Source organism: Trachurus trachurus (genome assembly GCF_905171665.1).
Source record: "Trachurus trachurus genome assembly, chromosome: 13".
NCBI classification, from domain to species: domain Eukaryota; kingdom Metazoa; phylum Chordata; class Actinopteri; order Carangiformes; family Carangidae; genus Trachurus; species Trachurus trachurus.
Genome location: NC_139892.1, coordinates 24,412,990 through 24,435,570, shown reverse-complemented (window position 1 = coordinate 24,435,570; position 22,581 = coordinate 24,412,990). Strand labels below are relative to the sequence as shown.

Sequence of the window (22,581 nt, the reverse complement as noted above, 5' to 3'; positions counted from 1 at the left end):
GGTCACATTACAATGTGAATTTCATTAGCTTTCTGCTCAGTGTTTCAGATATTTATAAGACATATTACAGTAAAGTCTTATTTATAATGACAACCAGCCATGAGGATAAAAATGTAGCAAAGCAACAGTAATAACATTGAGTGTTTATTATTGTGTTTGTGTGTCTATTTCTACTCCACATAACCAGGGTTATGTCATCAGAGTGTCTGGGTCTGGGAATTTGCTTGAACATACCGTTTCAGTCAAAACAGAAGAGAGCATCATCAGCTGCAGTCTAAACAAATGCTGCTGTCCCTGATTCTCATCAGACGTATGGGGGAGCTTCAGAGCAGCTTTATTGTGTTGTTGTAGACTGCAGTGTCTGAGGTGGAGTGTTGATTTGGAGAGGTGATGCTGGTGCTCCCTGCCTGAGAGATGGCCCCGCAGAGTTCACATACCATTCATGAATAATTGATTTGCTGCATAGATTTCTTTTTTTCCCCTCTTTTCCCATGAAAATGATGGGAGGTGCTGGGACTCAGGTTGCGGAGACCTGCGTCCCACTGGCCCTTTAAGAGTGGCTCTGTGGACAGTGTTGTGTTCCCAGGGTCTTTAATGGAGACAGAGAGGGACTGAGAAAGACCCCATTGTATATGCTTTCTTTTCAATAGGAGCTTGAGCAATGGTGCTCTCACTGCTCCCAGATAGAAGCACAGAGAGAGAGGCAGGGAGGGGAGGGTGGAGGGTCACTGAGGGGGTCCTGTACAAGAAAGAGGGGTGTTCTACTCAAAAACACAAGGTTTGGGGGCTGGATGGACCTGGAAGGAGTGAATGTTTAGTTTCCGAGGGGGTGGGCATTAGGTCCAGGAAGCAGTGTTTGGGTTTAAGCAACACCAAAATCCTGCAAACCTGATTCACCAAACACCAAGACTTATAGATTTAGGGAATGTTAGATGAAGCGGATTAACAGAGATGAAAGCACATACTTCCAGCTCCAAAGCCACTTGCACAAGCAAAATAAGTTACATGGATACCAGTTATTATGTTCCCTAACAAAGGCATTCACTACACAGCACCACTACAGCACAGCACTAATATCCTCGCTGGGCTCCTGTTTCAAAGGAGAGTGCATATTGGCTGCAAGACATGGGAAACACCTTTCTACCGCTTGGCCGCAGCTACAGGGCCACCCGGGGCTGAGCTAGCCTTTTCTTTCTCTTAGTTCATCCTCTTTCTTCAGCCTGGATGCAACCAAAGATAAAGTGCTTCCCCCAACCTGATCATACATCAACAGGGGCTGAGTAACACGTGACTGCTTGAAGTTTGCATAGACTCTACTGCCCCCTGCTGATACTTAACGCAATGACCTCAATCTGTTAATGGGAACAACAAATACATGTTGTTGAGAAATTTCAGTAATTTAATTTAAAGTAAATGCAGAGTGTGATGGTAAGATATTAGATTAAAACCAATTAAGCCTAGTGTATAAATTGTTGGAAATGCATGTAGATATGTGTACTGGGTGCTCAGGCTGGGCATTAGTTACTGTAATATGGACTGGGGTAGGACAAACATTTGTAGCCCCCCCCCCCCCCCCCCCCCCCCCACACACACACACACACACAACATCCTCTCTTCATCATCTGACAGAGCAGCTCAGGTTGTAGCTTGGAATTATTCTACACAAATTACTTGGACAGCTTTTGGATAATCACACCGGTCGGACTGTTCCTGAGTGTGTGTATGTTTCTAGGTGCCCAGTCGGTCTTTGTGCCTCATTGGGACAAGCCCTGACTTAGAGAAGTTGAACTGAGGACAACTTGAATTGGTTGTCCTTTTGAATCTTTGAAAAAATGTATTTTTTAATATTCAACAGGATTAAGGGGGCAAAAATGCAGAGTCCAAGAATTAACATTAATGTTATCCACATGGGCAAACTAAGTACCAGCTATGCTAGCCATCTTCTCCACAAGGACAACAACAATCTCTCCTGCTGCACATTATCATTTTTTAAATTCTTTCTAATTATACACAAATATGCACCAGATATTCATAATTATAGTTTGTGTTGCGTAAACAAATACCATAGGATCTGAGTCAACATTGCTCAAGGCAAAGCCCCCCTTGGAAAAATGTTTTTTTATTTTTTATTTTTTATTCACCAATGTTAGACATTTATAACTTGAGGGTGTTCTGGGCCATTAAGAAGGAACAGTACTGCACACTCACACAGCAAGTTGTTCCAATATTATTTCATAATTAAGTTAAGGCCATCTTAATATCCTGTGGCCCAGGAAGTGTTTAAAAGTCACAATTGGGCACAATTGATCAGGATCATGTACAACACTCAGCACCCACTTCCCAACAGTGGAGGTGGACACATTGGCACACTTTGTGTCCTAAAATGACTCTTTATGGCTCATTGTTCACCTGTTTTTAAACCTAAATCCCTGACTGTCCCACAAATAATCCCTCTGGTGCTGTTCACCATCTGTTGATTTACATCTACTGACATGGTGTCAGTCACAGCCCTGAACAAACCTCCCTTATTAAGGGACTGATAATCACATCACATATATTTCTCAGTCAGACTTCTCTGAGTCTCAGACACTTGCTGACATCTTCTGAACAACCAGACTCTCAGTCCGGCTTCAAGCATGTTTATCTGCATGTTTGTTCAAGGACCCTCATTGGCATCAAGCCAGTAGAGATGCCCAAGATAACCATATTTCTATTACTAGAGATGGTAACCAGTGTCATCAACCAGTCATCACGCACATCCATGTGGGAAAGATGTTGTTTCTAGGGCTGGGTATTGTCACTGATTGCCCGAGTAGGTCAATTTCTGATTGACAGAGTTTGAATTTGATAATAGCAAACTGAATTTGATAATAGCAACTCTGTCAATTGAACATTAAAAAAAAAAAAAAAAATCAAGTTCAAACCCTGTCAACATTGAATAGAATAGTCCTGGGAATTATAAATCCTAGTATAATTCAAATCAGTGTTCTTCATAATGTAAATTATGTTAGAAATATTTTAATTACAGTATCAATTTGGCTTTCATATGACTGAGATTGTAATGCTGTATATAGATTTTTAAATTGTATACACATTTGGAATGATGCATGAAGAAAAGAAAAACAAATGTCATTTTTCATCCACAATGCACTGGCAGGTATATAAAACCTCTATGGACATCAAAGCAGGTACATTCATTGAGTAGTTTGAACACATATCTCAAGACATAATAGGTCAGTAAGTAATATATGTTGCCAAAGGACTCCAGTGCACTGACAACAGTGTGTATGAGGAGGTAAACAAGGTGTCTTATTCAGTCACCCTCCTCTCTCATGTAGCTTTGCTTTAGTCCAGCTCTTCGCCATCTTTATAAGGCACAACCTCATTGAAATGCAACAACACATCTGCCTTTAGTCTGCTGGTACCATGAACTGAGCTATGTCTGTCCTCGATTTGTCTCTCGCTTGATGAGATCTCGTTGCATGAGAGGGCTGGCCATGGAAGACGGACAAGGTTACAGCTTGAAACATCAGCGGGGGCCTATAAAAGATGTATTGAAAAATGGGATTTGATGAATCAAAATCACATTATTCAAATAAAGATTTTATTTGAATCAGAGAATTGTTTTTCCCACGAATGTTCAATCCAAATCAAGGTTGAACGTGAGCTTGGAGTTTCTTCCTGAGGCAAACATCCTGGTGTTTATGCAGATGAAACCTGTCATCTCTCTTGGCACAGTCACAAGAAGAGCGACTCTTGTGACTGTCTGCTCCACCATTTAAGCTCCGCCACCTCACTTTCTCATCCTGGGACACTGAACTGTGTTTCATCAAGTGATGGCACAGAGCCCAACATGCTGAGCCAGAGTGACCTTAAACTGCACCATGGCCTTTCCTGTTAAGATATCCCAGACTGTCACCACACCACTCTGTCCAACAGATGACCTGTTTGGAAGTGCAATGATAGAGCACAGAGCACAGAGGCTTATTATGGGATGTTAGCATGTTTTTCAGAAACCTCTCCTCTAAGATGTTTTCCACTCCTGAATTGGCCAGGACTGACTCAGTTGTTATGCTTATAACAGTGGTGGTAAGCGCCCATCCCATAGTGTAAAACTGAATGCTATGCCTCCACTGCCCGCCATAACCTAGCACTGGGAACGCCCTGGCTGTGGTAGCGTGTGCGGTGTTGTTGTTGCACACGTGTGTATTGACACCAGCTGCATCTCTGCTACAGCCAGAAGTTGGATTTCTTGTCACTATAAATTTACTTCTTGTTCATTTTTTTACTGAAAATGTCACTGTCTCCAAATGTAACTGCTAAAATGGTTAAAAACACATAAATGCGTGTATAGTTTTATTCAGACTCAGCCACACCCACAGTGGAAGGTGTCAGTTCAGATTGGTGTGATGTTATATGACATTAGCAGGTCTTTTTTCTGCCTAGTGTGAAAAGTAGGTGAGATGCTGAATCTCTACAGTCGATCACATGATGCAGCTGCAAGGTGTGAAACGATCATGCAGCCAGTGTATCTGCTCCAACCTGTGAACATGGGCGTGAAAAGAAAACCAAAACTTTCCTTGGCCACACGCTACAAGTCACTGAACTGATTCTAGCTGGACGATGGATCTTTATGTTCAGCATGACCTTTGACCTCCCTGATTAAGGGCAAAGTGAAATGGAGCTTTCTATAAATAACTGCTTATGCATATTAATGTGTGTATTTCTTACCCTTTTGTCTCTGTTGAGTATATGTGACTTCACCCCTCCGGCTGAATACTACTGTACTTGACTCCCTCTGTCTTTCAGGCCGTCACCATCTATGTGTACTGTATATGGGATGTGTTTATTTGGTGCAGCTGTGTCTCAGAGATCCATCCTGTTATATAATGTCGTTGTAATTGTGATAAGCTTGCTCTGGTGGGACAATGGCTGGTCTTTAATCCTGCGAGGATATATGACATTGAAAAACAGAAAATATCTTGGAGGTTGTCGCTTTGAGAAGGGGTGGAGGGGGGTATCCCAGGTCTGTGCAGATTGAAATCTTGGTTGGGCCTATACAGCACTGCATCAACAGGCTTCCAGCTGTGCAAGAATAATAATCCCTCTGTTTTAATCTGCGTGAGCGGGAGGTGACCCAAGCCCTGGCTCGCAGGCCATCCAAGGATGCAGAGATACACGAGGAACTGGTTTGATGACAGTTTAATGATAAGCTATTATGAATTGCCCATATGCTGTGTGCAGCGCTGCACACAGAGGCTTAAATCTGTGTTCGTGTTCCCAGGAGAGGAGCAGTATGGGAAAGTCCAGTATGACATCTGGTGATGGTCATGATGAAAATCATAGGATATGTCTGGTGGGATTTATCCATCACCGTTATGATTATTTGGGCCTCTTACGCTCATATGATGTTTCTGCACATAAGCAGCGACTAGGCTCCAATTCCACTCATGACAGCATGGGTTTAAGGAAGGAAGGCCTAAATCGTACGGATTATTCTCTCTCTCTCTCTCTCTCTCTCTCTCTCTCTCTCTCTCTCTCTCTCTCTCTCTCTCTCTCTCTCTCTCTCCCTCTCTCTCTATCAATCTCTCTTACCCTATTTTTCTGTATCAGACACCCTACGTCTCATTTCAGTCACTGTTGCTGTGATGACCACAGGCATGAGCACCGCGGGCATTCACAGAGGCTTCCTCAGGAAATATGGTAGGCCTGCTTGGGCTTCCTCATCAGTATGCAAAATATCAGATATGTATCTATTTGTGTGGATAAATCAAAGGTCGGGTACATAGTTTATGTCAGGGGCCAGGGAGGGCATTATGGAGATTTCTTTGCAGCAAATGTAGGTTGTTTGATGTTGATGCACTGTTATTTGCTCTCCTGTGTTTGACTACAGTGCAATCTGTCATTAGTTTATGCCATGCTGTTTGTGTGTCTGAGCAGAGTTGTTGTTGTTCTTTAGTCCGTGTGAAGAATGCTGACCATTCGAGCTGTGCAGAAAAACAAAAATGTTTTGAAAATGACAGAAAAATACGAATGAGAGCACATCATTTGAACTTATTTGACCAAGTGATGCCCTCCTGTTTGCGGTATGATAAAGTCTGAATATTTATTCCTCTAAGAGCAGAAGCACTGCTGAAGCTGCAGAGATCAGCAATCCAACTCCAAGATGAGTGACATCAATCTGAGAGTCACTCTGTGTGATATAATTGCTGCCAGATGTGTTTTTACAGAATGATGAGATGTTCACTTTCTACTTGCCAAGCCATCGCTGAGGACTCAGCCAATATCTCATGTCTTTGTGCTTATGTTACATCTGTTTTGTATCTCCATCGATTTTATTTGATAGTAGCCCAGGGGAACGAGGCAGAGGACACCATTAACTAGCAATGTCAGCACATCACATTCAGTTGCTGCTTTAGTTTCTCTCTTGACTGTGTGAACTAAGAACTATATTAAGTCCAGTCTGTACAGTAATGAGCACATCAATGCTCCCATGACCAGGTAGTCCATCTAAACTGCCATACCTATCTCTCTCTCTCTCTCTCTCTCTCTCTCTCTCTCTCTCTCTCTCTCTCTCTCTCTCCACGGCAAAATCCACCTGTTCATCTTTAATCCTCTGTATGGAGAAATAGAGCAAGTCTTCACCATCCATCAACATGTGATCTGCATCTATTATCATTATTACACAATGGACGGCTGTCTGGGACACTTACAGTCTAGTGCTGTCATGCGTGCCCTGTCCCGAAAAACTCTGAGTTTGCTCCACAAACAGGAGCTTTTGCTTTTTTTTCTACAAGTCAAAGGTTAATGTTGATTTGGGCAGACATGTAGAGGTATGGGTTAGGTTCACACATCTAGTTAATATTTTTCTAGTGATTTTTAGACCATAGGTAATCGTTGTAACTGTTGTTGTAATGTAACTGTTTTCCTACTGTTTTTGGCATTGTGTTATATGCAGCTTTAGTACAGCCCTGAGTTCATATGATGTCCTCTTAAGGGACATGGATTAGAAATTACATTTCAAGAGACATGTCTAGTACTGCTGGTTTGCTGGGAGAGAATTTCCTCTTGGGCTATGCCATTCAACCTTCAGTTCAGCTGCTATAGATTATATTTGCAGTGTGTATCACTTATTGTAGTTGACAGAGAAGTGATTTCTCAAGGCTGTAGTTTGTTGCTGATGTAGTGAATAACATTGCATTGATGCACTTTGTATGTTTGTAATAATATTTAATGATAATATTAATCAGATTAAGTCACCAAGTTGGACACAATACTGAAATGAAAACACATTTCAGTGGAGTGTTGTTGGAGGGTGACTTATCATTTCAACATGTTTTTTTTGGTCACTTCACTGTGATGATTAATGGGAGATGACACAGTGGATTTAAATATTAATAGAGCAGAAAGGGTGACAAGCTTCACATTCAGTGTGAAGTGGAAACAGTTGCCCTCCACTGTGCTGAAACAATACAGACTGATGTAAAATCAAGATTGTTGGTCTTAACTAAACAAAAGAAACTCCCCCATCATTGTCCTAATTTTCTCAATTTTTGGATTCATATGCTCTCATTTCATTTACTAGTGTTTTCTCCAGCTAAGTTATTCTACAATTATATTCTATTATACAAATGAACCACTGGACCACCTCCTACCTACGTGCCTCTGTGTGTCTGCAGGGGGCTTCATGTTCAAACAGTGGAAGGAGAAGTACCTTGTGCTGACCATGGAGGGAAGCCTGCTGGTGTGTCGTGATGCAGAGTCCCCTCCCGATCAGGTGGTAGCTCTACAGACCAACTGCGAGTCCATTGTGGAGGGGAGAGAAATCCTCGACCTACCCAAGTTGCCTCCAGGGGGCAGGAGGGACTGCTGCTTTGCCCTCATCCTACCCCAGAACAAGTTCCTGCTGTTACTGACAGACAATCCTGATGACTGCAGGTGCATCTCTCTCTCTCTCACATGCACACACACACACACATACACACAGCGGGTTTCAAATGTCCTTTGGCCCACTCTTTATCAGATGTTCACTACACATGGTGAATTTAGGTCGCCTTTGTCCCACATACTATCAGGCTTGTTTACAGTAACAGGTTTTTAGGGAATCAGATTTGGACAGTGTACTGTGCTTTTTTTTTCATGTTGTTTTAGGTGCGTGTAAGTCTGCATCTGTCAAATATAATCCCTTGTCATGTTTATCTTTCAGTCTTTGGCTGAAGTTGATCAGAAAAGTGAGAGAGGTGAGTCACTCTTGTTGTGCTCAGGCCTGTTTCCATGTCCTCATCTTGTAGAGGCAAGATCATCTGCAAACATGAAAAATATAACAACACTTAACCTCTGTGATATCCTTGTCTCATTATTTAGGGTGTTATGTCACCCCTGACCCTTCAGAGACAGCGCAGCATCACTCCCTGCATCACCGACAGAGACCCCCTGCCCGATTCCTCCAGTGACAAAGACCCAGGGTCACCCAGGATCAGTGAGGGCACTCCTCCTATGTCTCAAGTCATTGAACGGGGAGGCTCCTTCAGAGACAGAGGCCAGAACCAAGGTCAGCTATCAGGTCATCTGTAGTTACGTGAGGGATGTAGCAAGTCCCAAGCTGAACAGCATCAGGGAATATAGGCTAATATGACGGCTGAGAGCAGCGACAAACAAAGACATCTGGTGATTTTCAGGCACTTGTGGCAGTGCCCCTTTCCCCTAATCAGTGATGTGGATCACAGTTGTTCACCACACTCACTTAATCTTGTTTGTGTTGTCATAAGGTTTCAGCGTAGTGAGATGATAAGTATAAAGACCCAGAATCAAGGCTGGATATAAACGTATTAGCAAGCAGCTGTCTGCTCTCTCTCTCTCTCTCTCTCTCTCTCTCTCTCTCTCTCTCTCTCTCTCTCTCTCACACACACACACACACACACACACACACACACACACACACACACACACACACACACACACACACACACACACACACACACACACACACACACACACACACACACACACACACACAAACTGCTTCACAAACTTGACAATTCCAGGCAAATTCAACTCGGGGCTGTATTTTCCTAATATCTTAAGTCTAAAAGAAGGAATCTGAAGATTTTCGGTTTAATTGCTCCTGTTTTGCGGTAGTTGTGTCTGTCCCAGTCTGTCCCGGCATCGCCATGGCAGCGGCTTTGAGGGATGTAAACAGCCTAAGCAGCGGAACTTCCATCTGCTCCCATTCATCGCTGCCGTGGCGATGCGGGGACAGGAAAATACAGCCCCAAGTTGAATTTGCCCAGAATTGTCCTTTAACCTACAAATACATTCAATGGTTTATTTTGAAAATAATGGTGGAGTTTTAAACAAATTAGCATAGATGCTTAATGTAACCTAAATAATACATTTTGTATGTGGGCTACCTTATATTATCATCCTATATTGTTTCATATTGTTTATATTGTTATTCATCTGGCCTCTGCAGCCGGCGGACCTCGCCAGCCTCTACGTAGTGCTTCTGTGGCCCCCCCTCATCGGGTCTCGGATTGTCTTCGCCACGGCAACAGCAGCGACGCCCGGGCGGTGAGGGCGGTGTGCCTGCTGATGGGAGGGGCAGCTGCCTCCTCCGCCCTGGGCTACCTCAGCTCCTGCTCCCCCTCCTCTCCTCTGGCCAGCAGAGCCCCAGAACTTGCTCACGGCGCAGGAGGCTTCTCTGACCTTTCTGCAGGAGGCTCCTTCCACGCCTGCAGCCAGGATGTGGACTCTCCACACTTCAACAGCTTCGACTTTGAAGGGGACTCTGACTTTGATGCGTTTGACTGTGGGGGATTTGCTTTTTAGTTGTGACAAGAAACGGTCACAGATGTTTTATTCTAATCAAGATCCCTGTGTTGGTAGCCTGCTCCTTTATAATATAAAGGCATTGTTATTAAGTAATCACTTGTTGGGCTATCTATACGTCTAATTTATAAATGAATGAAGGTGTTCTTCCTGGCTATATGCCCATGTTCCTCAGGTAAATCATTCATGATCCTGACTCCTCTGATCACTCTATGTTGTATCACTCTTTCCATGCCCTTGGGCTTGTGAGGGTTGACGAGTATAATAGTTCCACACAGTCATGTAGACATGAGGAAACTAGTCTCTAAATTATGACAGTAGCGCTTCTCAACTGTTTGTCTCATCACTGTGTTCATTTTATACTTTTTTAAAAAGTTGATCTCTATGAATATTTTCTCCCCGTCCACATTGTCCCCATGTCACTTTTGTTGCTTGATTTCCTTTTGCCCTGCTTTCAGAAATCGCCCCATCATCAAACATCTGGATACACTAGGTGAAATGCAGTCCAGAGGTGAACTCCTAAAATAAATCCTGCTGTCACCATGACTGTGCGTCTTTCTCTCTAGATCCATCTGCTGTTTTGTTGGCTGGCATGGAGCAGCAGTGCAGACAGCAGGCCAAGGATGAAAGAGGAGGGAAAGGAGCAGATTTGGAAATGATGGGGGGAAATGCTGAGTGTGAATGGCCGTGTGTGCTTATCTGAGATTCTGTCTCACAGCTAAAATAAGCTCATGAGCTGGATGTGGACTGTGTTTGCACTAGGATGGGCTCTATGTGCTGAGATCAACATCTAGCACCGGAAAGCCTTATGGAACAACAGCATAATGTTTCTTTTGTCACATACTGTATAAGAGGGACTCAATTGACTGATGTCATGATGTTAATTTTTCACTCGGATGAAAATAAATAATTGGTAAAATATGAGTCTTTCTTCCTTCCCCCTTGTAAACACACACAGCACACATTTTTCTTATTATGAATGTTATACAATACCCCAAAGCCTTATTGCTCAATATTTACATGACTGCCAACCAGACAAAACAGTCAACTACTCTGGTGCCCTGCCCCTGACAGTAACAGACTGTTGGTTTATATAGTTTATAGTTACATGTTCATATAAATGCACTACTACTGGAGCACAGTATCAGCTGTTGGGCATAATACTTTAAATTAAGCTTTAAGAGCTTTTTTTTTTTTTTTTTTTTTTTTTAAAGTTGGTAGTCTGTATATTTTTTTAAAATCTAATTTTGATTAAGAGACATGCTATTACTATTTCACGTCAATTCACCTCTCACCGCAAAATGCTGTGCTCCTGCCAATTTCCTGTTAAATATAAACAAAGGGTAGACTGATAGGAGAGCACAAGAATACATATAGTGCATGGAGGGAATTTTCTGTAATTACCAGGGAGTGCGGAGGAGTGAAGTTAGTTTTGTTGTGGTTGTTAAAAACAGACAAATGACTCTGAAAAACATTAACCATACACAAGGGTCAGAGGTTGTCTCTTACAAGCACTTCAAAAAGGGTTGTGTAATAATGATAATAGTAGGTATATATATATATATATAAACAAAAACAAAACAAGATGAAACAAAAATAAAACAAACAAAAAATGCCAGAATTTGACAACACAGCCACTCTCCTGCAGCTCATCCCTCACATGCACATGCACGTGCAGCCACAAGCAACACAGCTGCAGGCGTGAGCTTTTGGCTTTAGTTAGCAGCTCAATGCCTGTTCATGATAAATTTACCAACACATATATGACAGGGAAATTAAGTTTCTGCCTGTTAGCCAGGACAAATATAACAAACATTGTCACACACATCTGCTTTTGAAGAACAGATTATAGGATCAATATCTCTCTAAGAGCTGTAATTGGCCAAGTGCAGTCATTTGCTAGATTTTCTAATAAACAGAACCAGGAGGACATGCAGACGTCTAGTTTCACCCATAAACCAACTGGATCACAGTCTGCTGATTTTAACATGCAGAGGTTCAACCTAAAGACTATTTACTTTACATAATAAAATCAAGTGTGTGTGTGTGTTGTGTGTTTAGTCTTAACATTGCAAGTTTCTTATTTGTGAAATAATGTCAGCATGACAACTTGAGGCTTCTGGACAATTCAAGTAAATCAATTCAGTTCTAGGTCAAATGTTGAAACTCTCTGCTTTGTCAGGTTGCCTGCTCTCTGGCTTTGAGCCAGTGAAAAACAACTACCAGGTGAAAGTGTACTAAAGTGTACTCAGGACTCACGGTTCACCTGTGGCGCAATGCAGCATTCCTCCCAGCTTCCTGTCATGTATAAAGACAAACATTCAACCGAGACGGTCACAGAGCGACAGAGTAGGAGATCTGCTGAAGGGACAGAAGCAGAACATTATGGACTGGACTTCAACACTGATACTGGCAGGGCTGATTTTAGCTCTATTGTGGATTACTAGTGTAAAAAACAGTAGAAAGTATCGTTTGCCTCCAGGACCCACTGCTCTTCCTCTCATAGGAAACCTGCCACAACTGGACAAACATGCTCCCTTCAAAAGCTTTCTCAAGGTGAGGCAGCTTTCTTCACTTTGATTAACAGAGCAGATGCTGAGTAATTACTGAATCTGACTTTTGACTTGCATGGAAACGATCAGTTTGGATAAGTGTTTACTGACCTCATAAATCACACCTTTGTCTAGTTCAGTGAAACATATGGTCCTGTGATCACGCTGTACCTGGGCTGGCAGCGCACGGTTGTTCTGGTGGGATATGATGCAGTGAAGGAAGCTCTGGTGGACCACGCAGATGACTTCACAGGCAGAGGGCCGCTGCCATTTCTGATGAAAGCTACCAGGGGCTACGGTAACACATGACACTTCAAATCTGTTGTCTCTGTCCCGGCGGCTTATCAGTGATGTCATGCCTACATGTCACTGCCATGGCTCCAGTTGGACATCACACACATTTCCTTCTGTCAGGTTTGGGGATCAGTAACGGGGAACGTTGGCGCCAGCTGCGCCGTTTCACACTGACAACCCTGAGAGATTTTGGGATGGGACGCAAGGGCATGGAGGAGTGGATCCAAGAAGAGAGCAAACACATGACAGCTCGCATAGAAACATTCAAAGGTGTGTGTTCAGCTGTTGGTGCAAAAGCAAACATTTCATACAGGACTGATTGGGAGGATGATTATTGCATAATCCATCAAGCACAATTTCTTTTGTAAACTAAAGTCTAAGTGACAACACAAAAAATAGTTGATGAATGAATGAAAGTGTTTATATCTATTGGCAAAACAGATCTGCTGAAAAGCTGAAACAGGCAAAAAAAGAAAAAAAAAGAAAAGTAGATGACACATTAAATAATTGGTCAACAACTGAGAGTGTGCAAGCTTTGTTGGGCTGTCCTGAGTATTTTTCTCTCTGCACTCTTTAATCCTTGTATCTGAGCAAAGTAAGCACTGAGTATGTTACATAACCAGCTAAACCATTGAGGCTTCAGTCAAAGCCTTGATTTACAAAGACAACAAACAGGGACATGTGGTAAATTGAGTTTACACACTTTATTGATGTTTTTAAGTTTGGAGTTTAATATTAATCAATAAGGGTTAATGACTGAAAAAAATGAGTAAAAATTGAAAGGCAGCCACAGAGCAATCACAAGCAGGCCAGTTCTTGTGCTTTCAAGTTAAATGCTTTGAGAGACTTTGACCTGGCAAATCCAAGTTTAACTGGAGAAAAAAAAAACATATTTTATAATTTAGATGCAAAATTTCCTCCCAGTTCACAGATAGCTGTGAAACTGATTACAGCCGGTTGTTAAAATGTTCAGTGAGCTGGGAGGACATCTGGAGGTTTGGGACTGCTACTGTGACAGAAAAGCCTTTAGCATTTGAAAAACATGTCCATGATGCTTTCATTGAATTTTGTATCCCCCCCCACCCCCCCACACACCAGCCACACCATTTGACCCGACATTTTTGTTGAGCCGGACTGTATCCAATGTGATCTGTTGCCTGGTGTTCAGCCAACGCTTCAGTTATGAAGACAAGCAGTTCCTACACCTCCTCGACATCATATCTGGGATTTTAAAGTTTGGTAGTAGCCCTCTGGGTCAGGTAAGCAGTTGAATGTCCTTCATTTCCAGTGCTTCGGTTCTAGTATGCATATGGCATCCTCATGATATACTGGTAGAGCGTTCTGTGATACTTTCCAAAATTAAATTAGTTATGGCCAATCTTACATCATTATTTCCTGACAAAAAAAGCTGAAGTGTGCTGTGGACCTCCCCCTCACAGATGTACAACATCTTTCCCTGGCTAATGGAGCGTCTACCCGGCCACCAGCACACAGTTTTTGCTCAGATTGAGGAGGTGAGGGAGTTTATCGAGACTAAGATTCAGGAGCACAAGGAAACACTGGACCCCAACTCCCCACGAGATTTCATTGACTGCTTCCTCACCCGAATGGATCAGGTTGGAAAGAACTTGAGGATCATTCAAAAAATTTCTGTATCCATTAATATTATCTTGGGCACTAACAGTTGTTTTCTTGGTGTAGCTGTGAGTGATTTCACTGTTTAATTATTCAAACGATCCAATTTCAAGAAAACAAAAGCTCAAGTGGGTTTCTGTTGCCTGCTGCTTGAACTACATTTTAGTATTCTCAGCTTTGGCTCATAACTCTGTTACCACTTTGTCCTCCCAGGAGAAGCACCTTCCCACAACTGAGTTCCAGTACGACAACTTGGTGTCAACAGTGTTGAATCTGTTCCTGGCAGGAACCGAAACCACCAGCTCCACCATCAGATATGCCATGAGTGTGTTGATAAAATATCCCAAAATACAAGGTAGGTTCCCACACAGCACACACAGAAGTCCTATTCTGACAGTAAACACACTGTGGTCAGGAGCTGGATAAACCTGCTCAAAATCTAGCATTTGTAACACTTGAGCAGAGATCACATGTTTGCTTTGCCATGTCTAGAGAAAATGCAGCAGGAGATTGAGAATGTGGTTGGACGAGAACGCTGCCCCAACATGGAGGACAGGAAATCCCTCCCTTTCACAGATGCTGTCATTCATGAGGTGCAGCGTTGTCTGGACATCGTCCCCTTCAGCCTCCCTCACTACGCACTCCACGACATCACCTTTAGGGGTTACACAATTCCCAAGGTATAGGCATCAATGTCTATATCCCGCAGCACAGCATGGATTAACATGACACAGATTAGATGAAATGCTTGGTATTTTGTCTCTACAGGACACCGTGATCATTCCCTTGTTGCACTCTGTGCTGAAAGAGAAAAAGCAATGGACAACTCCTGGGTCCTTTAACCCCGAGCACTTCCTGGACCAGAATGGCAACTTCAAGAAACATCCTGCATTCATGCCCTTTTCTGCAGGTAAAACAAAGTACAGTTTGCTGATAAATCACCAGTCAACAGACTGGTCAAGCATGTTAACAACCATGTTGACCTAGTTATCTTGTGCTGCATAGTGTTTCACTCACTGATCCTTCACAATCACAAGGAATGTTTTTTTTTTATAGCCAGCTTTATTTGTGACTGTGTCTTCACAGGGAAGAGAGCCTGTGTTGGTGAGTCTCTGGCTCGTATGGAGCTCTTTATCTTCATAGTGTCACTGCTGCAGAATTTCACCTTATCCTGCTCTGAGGGCCCGGACAGCATAAACCTCGTCCCAGAGTTCAGCAGCTTCGCCAATTTGCCTCGCAGGTATGAGATAATCGCCACGCCGCGGTGAGAAGAGGAGCTCTACTCAGAGCATCTATCAATACTTAAGCACCCTGTGTCATTCATAAGAATCTCTATACCACATACATGCTTGGCTGAAAGACTTTGCATTCGCTAAATAAATAAAACCACATGGCTCTAGTCTATTGTGATACTGTGATGTCAATATTTGTAGGCACCTCTGTGATATTAGACTTAGAACATAAGGTTTGAATCTCAGCAAGGGGAATTTTGAAAGGTGGTTTAAACAGTTTTTTTTGCACACAACAAAAATAAAAATATGAATTCTATAAGAATGTATTGTTTTTTCCCTTTCTTGTTACTGCTTGTATTACCCACAAATACATCTTTATGCTGCAAAGCCTGCGGAGTGAGTTCAGGCAGACAACTCAACTCAAGCGGTGCCTTTCCCGATCAGCTGATCAGTCACATGCCCTCCTCATTCAAATAGGGTGGGCTACTTAAACCCCCCAGCTTACCTGCTCATCCCTGGCTATGCTGCTGCTGTTATTTTCTGCTCTGCTGCCTTTGCTGCTGCTGCTTCTGCATACATCATGTTGCTGCTGCTGCTGCCCATGAGGTTTTGGAAACCCACCTCCTCCACAGCATCCACTTGTGGGCTCTGTCTCTATGATCCCCTGCAGGGGTCTGCTTCATTCCCTGTAATGTCTGGCAAAGCAGATCATTCAGGGATCACAGGAATCACCTAAATAGTAAAATAACTTATAAGGGTGAAATGAGTCAGTGAAGAACTTTATATCTTTTTCCCCCTCCAATCTTTTATATAGTTTTTGCACTGGGTGATAATATATCACGACAAAGTGATGATCTCAACTATGTCATTGGCTTCTTTATTCCTCACAGTTTGGAACTGAAATGTCATTAAAGGGCATCAAGCTAACTATCATCTACTGAAAGGCTCAAAGCTAACATGAACTTTCTCTACTTACATGAAAGGCACAGTACAACACACACTGGAAAGAATGGGATGCCAAAGAAAAGAGTAAGTCTGGAAAACAAAGTTTTGGAGTTGGCATGCTAAAAGTTGGGATCTGTGCCCATGTGGTCTGTCTTAAGAAGAGGAGGCGAGAAATCCCGACCTTTAAATGTCAAAACATGGCTCTATAAAGAGAAATCTGGGAGTGATTTTTGTATGCTCAGGTTTGGCAGCCAGCCAAAGCACAAGTCTGCAATGTCATCCCTCAGTGTACGAGACACTTTTCTGACGTGGTCAGGAAGCACTGGATACTAGCAAAGAAATCTCAAGGAGGATGTTACTCCAGAGAACTGTGTGAAAATTGAGAGACAGATAGAGCCTTTGAGAATAACAAGAAGAGACACCACCTGATTCAGCTATAAGTTCAGCTACAGCAGCTTTCATGTTTTATTGACAGTTCTATTTAATGAGGGTTAGAGTTGCAGGCCCGTATTCAATTAATTCTCAAGGTTTACCATTACAATGAGGACTGATGAGGACTACAATCACAGCTGGAGAGGAATTTTCATGGAAACACTAGGCAAAAGCATAAAAATTCGCTGAGAATCATCCTCACTCAAGATGGATAATAGACTCTGCATTCTCATGTATCTTAATGAGAGAAACTCTGGAGTTTACCTTGTAAAACATGTGTGACTGGAGTAGGTTTCTGGTTAATCTATGAATCATGACAGACCATAAAGCCATTGTATTGATATATTGAATATATGTTGTCAAAATAGGACTAAAGAAAGGGGGCAAATGTTTAAATTGAATTCTTTTTAATTTAACCATTTTTAATATCCCCAAAAACTAGGACCACTGTCATGACTTGTCCCCTTTTCTACTCCCTTTCCCTCTGATATAGTCACCTGTCATACTCCATCTGCCCACCAGATGTCAGACTTCTGTCTGTCAGGACAGTATATCCTCTTTCCCATTTTCCTAATCACCTGCTTCACTGTGCATTTACACCTCTAAGTTTCTAATTATCCAGTCAGTACCCTCTGTATCAGTCCTTGTTCCCTGGTATCTGTTTAAATAACTGGCAGTAGTCTTATCTGAACTTGTCCATTCATGGGAGTGCCATCATACACTCTACTGAGCCTCCCTGTTCTGTTATACTAATAACCTAGTAAATGAGTAGCCCACCTAAACATGGTAGAAAGTGAAAGGGCTCAGGGAAATAACTTCAAGTTTCTAAAATGTGTGTTCGAAAATGTTTTAAGTGTAAACAGGTGCAAATCTGAACACACAAACAAAACATTAACAAAGTGAAAATGACAGCATAATGAATTAGATTTTTATTTTCTATGATTTCACTTAATGATTTTTGGATTGTTTTTTCTTAATATTCTTATGATGATCTGCATTGTAATTTGTTGCTGGAATTGTAAACCTGTTGGCAGTTCCATTGTGTAAATAAAGTTTTCAAAAAAAAAAAAACTTGGCCTACTTGTGTGTTTTTGTTGCATTGGGTGAAGGTTTGGCTGCAGCAGCAGTTACGCAATGTGTTGATCTCCACAAGTCAGAGCTTCCTGTTTGGGGACACAGCCTGACTGTGATATTATGGAGCTGTCTGCAGGCACGTTGGTCTTAGCAGGGCTGATCATTGCTTTGCTGTGGCTGCTGAGCCTGAAGAGCCGCAGACAGCTGTTTTTACCCCCTGGACCTTCAGGCCTGCCTGTCATAGGAAACCTGCCACAGCTGGACAAAAGTGCTCCGTTTAAAACTCTGCTGAAGGTGAGAGCCACTTGACAATAACTTTTTTTTGCACTCTGTGCTCTGACCCATTTGTCTGCACTGCACATTGTGATGTCAGGCTTTTCTGCCCCTGGATTGGCTTGAGTATGTTGAATGTGTTACGTCCTGTAGCCTATGTTTATGCTGGCCACTGCAAATGCAATTGCACTGCCCTGACTGCATAGGCCTACGTACCTTTAATTCTCAATGAAATCTTGGAAACAGTTTTGCCAACTCACATTTTCTATTTTTCCCTCCTCACTAGCTCTTACTACAGTTGCATCGTTGAATGACACTGCATGTCAGTGTTTTTGTGTTTGCTAAAAACTTTGCTCTCTGCAGTGTAGCCTGGGTGTGTTGTAGCCTTTGTGTTGCTCCTGACATGCCTGGTCAACAATGCAGCCCATGTCCATTGCTTTGTTTATCTCCAGCTCAGTGAAACCTATGGCCCTGTGATGACTGTATACATGGGCCCACAGCGGGCTGTGGTCCTGGTGGGCTATGATGCTGTGAAGGAGGCACTGGTGGACCAGGCAGATGACTTCACTGGCAGAGTACCTCTTCCTTTCCTGATCAGAATCACCAAGGGCTATGGTAATATGGGATTTCTGTTATGATAGGCGTACTGTGTTGAGTGCTGGAGTAGGAATGTCACTGTCATTAACACCAAGCTGCAAATCCTTGATCTCTGGCCAGTATAAGTGTTTGTATATCAGAGCAGACTCTGACTCTGACTTAGTGTCCTTAACTATTGAAACAATCCCAACTGCTTATGTGAAATTATCTACAATATCTCCTGCACTTTTTTGAAAAACTTCATGTATTTAAGCCACGTTTTAATTTTCAATTTTCTCTTCCCTTTTTTTATTACCACAAACTTTTCACTTTGCTGTTTTAGTGCACCTCAGAAGCTTCCATCTTGTTTCTCTTGGAGGTGGAGGCCAGATTTATCACAAGTTTTAAACTTTTCAAAGGTCTGGCAATCAGTAATGGAGAGCGTTGGCAGCAGTTGAGACGTTTCACCCTCACAACCCTTAGAGATTTTGGAATGGGCCGTAAGGGGATGGAAAAGTGGATCCAGGAAGAAAGCAAACATCTGGTATCTCGCATAAACGGTACCAACGGTATGTGTGAATGTGTGAGAATGACAAGAGTGCCTCCATGTGTTTGCCTTTTTGTGTATTTTTTTAACCTGGAAATACAGATTTTAAAATGCAATAACAAATATCTCTCTATTTTAACGCCCAAAACTGAACTGCGAACAAGCTCATGTTGCTCAAACTCTGTGACCTTCAATTTAAAGGAAAGTCATTCAAACTAAAAACTGCTCACCGAGAGGTTGGCGCATTATCCTAAGGAGATTTGTTTTAAAAGGAAACACAACATTTTATTCACTCGCTCTGTACTGAAGTGCCAACAGAAATCTGAAGGAATACCTCTAAATCAAATCAAACTGATTTGCATGTTGTGATAAGGCGAGGTGAATTGGGCTTAGTGATAGATGCTGAGTCATACTAAATTGTTATATTTACAAAATTTTGTATTGAGAGCAACTTTCATTTAGCTGGGACTGAAATTTAATTTGTTAAAGTCCATTTAGTATCAGTCCCATAGCTTTCAAGCAATAATTAAAAGTATAAAGTATTTTGATGGTTGATGGTTTGATGTTTTCCAAGCTGATGTCATTACATTGTAAAGTGAAACACACATTCATTCTGGGATGCTGATAGTGACATGTGATATTCCGACTGAAAGTGTGTAGAACACATGAACATATTCAATATGTGTCAATTAGCTGTCAATTTTCTATAATATAGGGTAAGACTGAATAATCAAATCAGTTGCAATAGATTTTCTTCCTAACGATGTCAGTACTCATAACATTAAGTCTAACGTATCTGCTATGTTAACAATATGACATTGATTTCAAAATGTGTTCATCGGCAGTAAAATGATTTTGATGATGCTCTTTTCTAATCCTTTTTTTCTTCTCCCCAGCCACTCCTTTTGACCCAACCTACTTCTTGAGCTGTACCGTGTCCAATGTCATTTGCTGCATGGTGTTTGGTCAGCGCTTCAGTTATGAAGATGACCACTTCCTGTACCTTCTGCAGACAATCTCAGACCTCCTGAAATTCATCGGCAGTCCCTGGGGTCAGGTAAGAGGAGGAGGTGCAGAAAACCGGAAGCACTGTGGTTGGTTGATCAGGGAAAGATCCTTGCTCAGCTGAAGGCTTTTGAGCAGGATCTTCCAGCATGATATGAGCAATAAACGATCTCTATGTGAATCTGTTTGAATTTATCCACTGTTCACTTCTCTATTGTTGCAGTGGAAAAGAACATGCAGAATGAAGCCCAAATGTGCAACTATGTGATTTAACTTGCTTGCTTCATTTGGTTATGTTCTGTCTGTCTGTTTCTTTAACCCCTTGTTAAGTTCATTTTCACGTGCAAAAGTATAGTTGCCATCGTTCGGAAACTATCCTTTTTTTTTTTTTAGTGTAGATGTATTTTCAGTTAGACCTATAGGGAATAATTTGAGGTTTGCATGCAGTGAAGGTCAGTGCATATCTGCCTAACACCTCAAATACCAAAGGTTGGCAGGTACTTTTTCTCAGCCAACACATTGCTCAGTGAGTCCTCTCCACCCCCCCATCACAGATGTATAATATCTTCCCTCGGCTGATGGAATGGGTGCCGGGTCGACATCACAAGGTGTTTGCCAGAGCTGAAGAGGTGAGAGAGTTTATCATGAAAAAGATCCAAGAACACGAGGACACACTGGACCCCAGCTCACCCAGAGATTACATCGACTGTTTCCTCATGAGACTCAGTCAGGTACGACAGAGTTCATTCGTGTCTGTGAATTACAAGGTTGTTTTGTTTACTCTGACCATGTTCAGGATACTAACTTATTTTGAGTAATACTGTAGATGAACTCAAGTGTCTTTTAACATCCTGAATTTTGGTCCTGCAGAATGTATTGTTGTAACAGTGAGTTGTTTTGTCCTTAAAGGAAAAGAACATTCCCACAACCGAGTTTCACTATGACAACTTGGTGTCGACAGTGCTGAATTTGTACATGGCAGGGACAGAAACCAGCAGCTCCACCATCAGATTTGCACTCACTGTACTGGTCAAATACCCCAAAATACAGGGTAAGTCTCGACAGGTGGAAACCTGCCAAAAAGAAAATCTAGAAACTAGTCTAATGACGTCTACATTAAATACATTTTTACATTTCTTTTGCACACATCTGGATTATACATTATAATATATATTCTTCAGCAGACTCAGGGCACTGTAGCTCCTGCCTGGTGCCTTGTCATTGGTTGCAATTGGTAATGTTGATTAATGCTAATTTCACTGTGCATTAGAAATTAATGTCAAGCATGAGTAAAATCTAAAAGCTGGAATCAGTAAATTTCTTTCTGTATGAATCACTTGAAAAATTAATGAGAACATACAATATTTGCTGACTGATCCATTTGGCAAGTGTTTCTTCCCTAGTTAAAAAAGCTGTGGTTTCCTCTTTCTGAAGAGGACATGCAGCAGGAGATTGACACTGTGATCGGATGGGAGCGTTATCCTTTTATGGAGGACAGGAAGTCCCTCCCCTTTACAGATGCAGTTCTCCATGAAATTCAGCGTCTAATGGATATTGTTCCCTTGGGTGCCCCTCGCTACACCCTCCAGGACATCTCTTTCAGGGGTTACACAATTCCCAAGGTATTCTGGTTTCATCACTAGTGTTATTGATACAGAAAATACAAAATGTTCCATCTGATATAATGTCTTGTCTCAACAGGATACAGTGATTATTGCCTTGCTGCACTCTGTCCTCAAAGAGGAAAAACAATGGGAAACCCCCTGGTCCTTCAACCCCCAGCACTTCCTGGACCAAAATGGCAATTTTAAGAAAAATCCTGCATTTCTCCCATTTTCAGCAGGTAAATTATCTTAAGTAAATGTTCTTGGGTTTTTACTTGTTTTAGTGGTGTCATGCTCCTTTCTGAGTTTAAAAGGCCAATTACTGTATAAACCCAGTTCCAGCAGTTATTTTTAATTTATCTTGGATACATGTATTTATACTTGTTTGTGGTTATCTCTCAGGAAAGAGATCTTGTGTCGGAGAATCCCTTGCTCGCATGGAGCTCTTCCTCTTCATGGTATCACTTCTGCAGCGTTTCACTTTTTCTTGCCCTGGTGGACCTGAGAGTGTGGACCTCACTCCTGAGTGCAGCGGCTTTGCCAATTTGCCTCGCAGGTACAACATAATTGCCACACCTCGATGA

At 42.1% G+C, this 22,581-nt stretch overlaps 1 protein-coding gene and 1 pseudogene across 2 annotated transcripts; both read left to right on the top strand.

Moving 5' to 3' along the window:
- Window positions 1–8,191: 8,191 nt before the first annotated feature.
- LOC310996009 (uncharacterized protein) lies at window positions 8,192–10,236 on the top strand. The gene is made up of 3 exons (XM_083985257.1): window positions 8,192–8,240; window positions 8,365–8,551; window positions 9,473–10,236. Exons 2-3 carry the CDS (start codon window positions 8,371–8,373, stop codon window positions 9,826–9,828), a joined length of 537 nt encoding a protein of 178 aa, XP_083841383.1. The 5' UTR covers window positions 8,192–8,240; window positions 8,365–8,370; the 3' UTR covers window positions 9,829–10,236.
- A 1,926-nt stretch (window positions 10,237–12,162) lies between these two features.
- LOC310996290 lies at window positions 12,163–22,581 on the top strand (annotated as a pseudogene). Its single transcript, XR_014596510.1, has 17 exons — window positions 12,163–12,384; window positions 12,516–12,678; window positions 12,795–12,944; window positions 13,773–13,933; window positions 14,114–14,290; window positions 14,523–14,664; window positions 14,802–15,219; window positions 15,396–15,575; window positions 18,072–18,286; window positions 18,718–18,880; window positions 19,261–19,410; window positions 20,285–20,445; window positions 20,948–21,124; window positions 21,303–21,444; window positions 21,828–22,015; window positions 22,095–22,236; window positions 22,400–22,581. The product of XR_014596510.1 is annotated as an uncharacterized misc_RNA (transcript).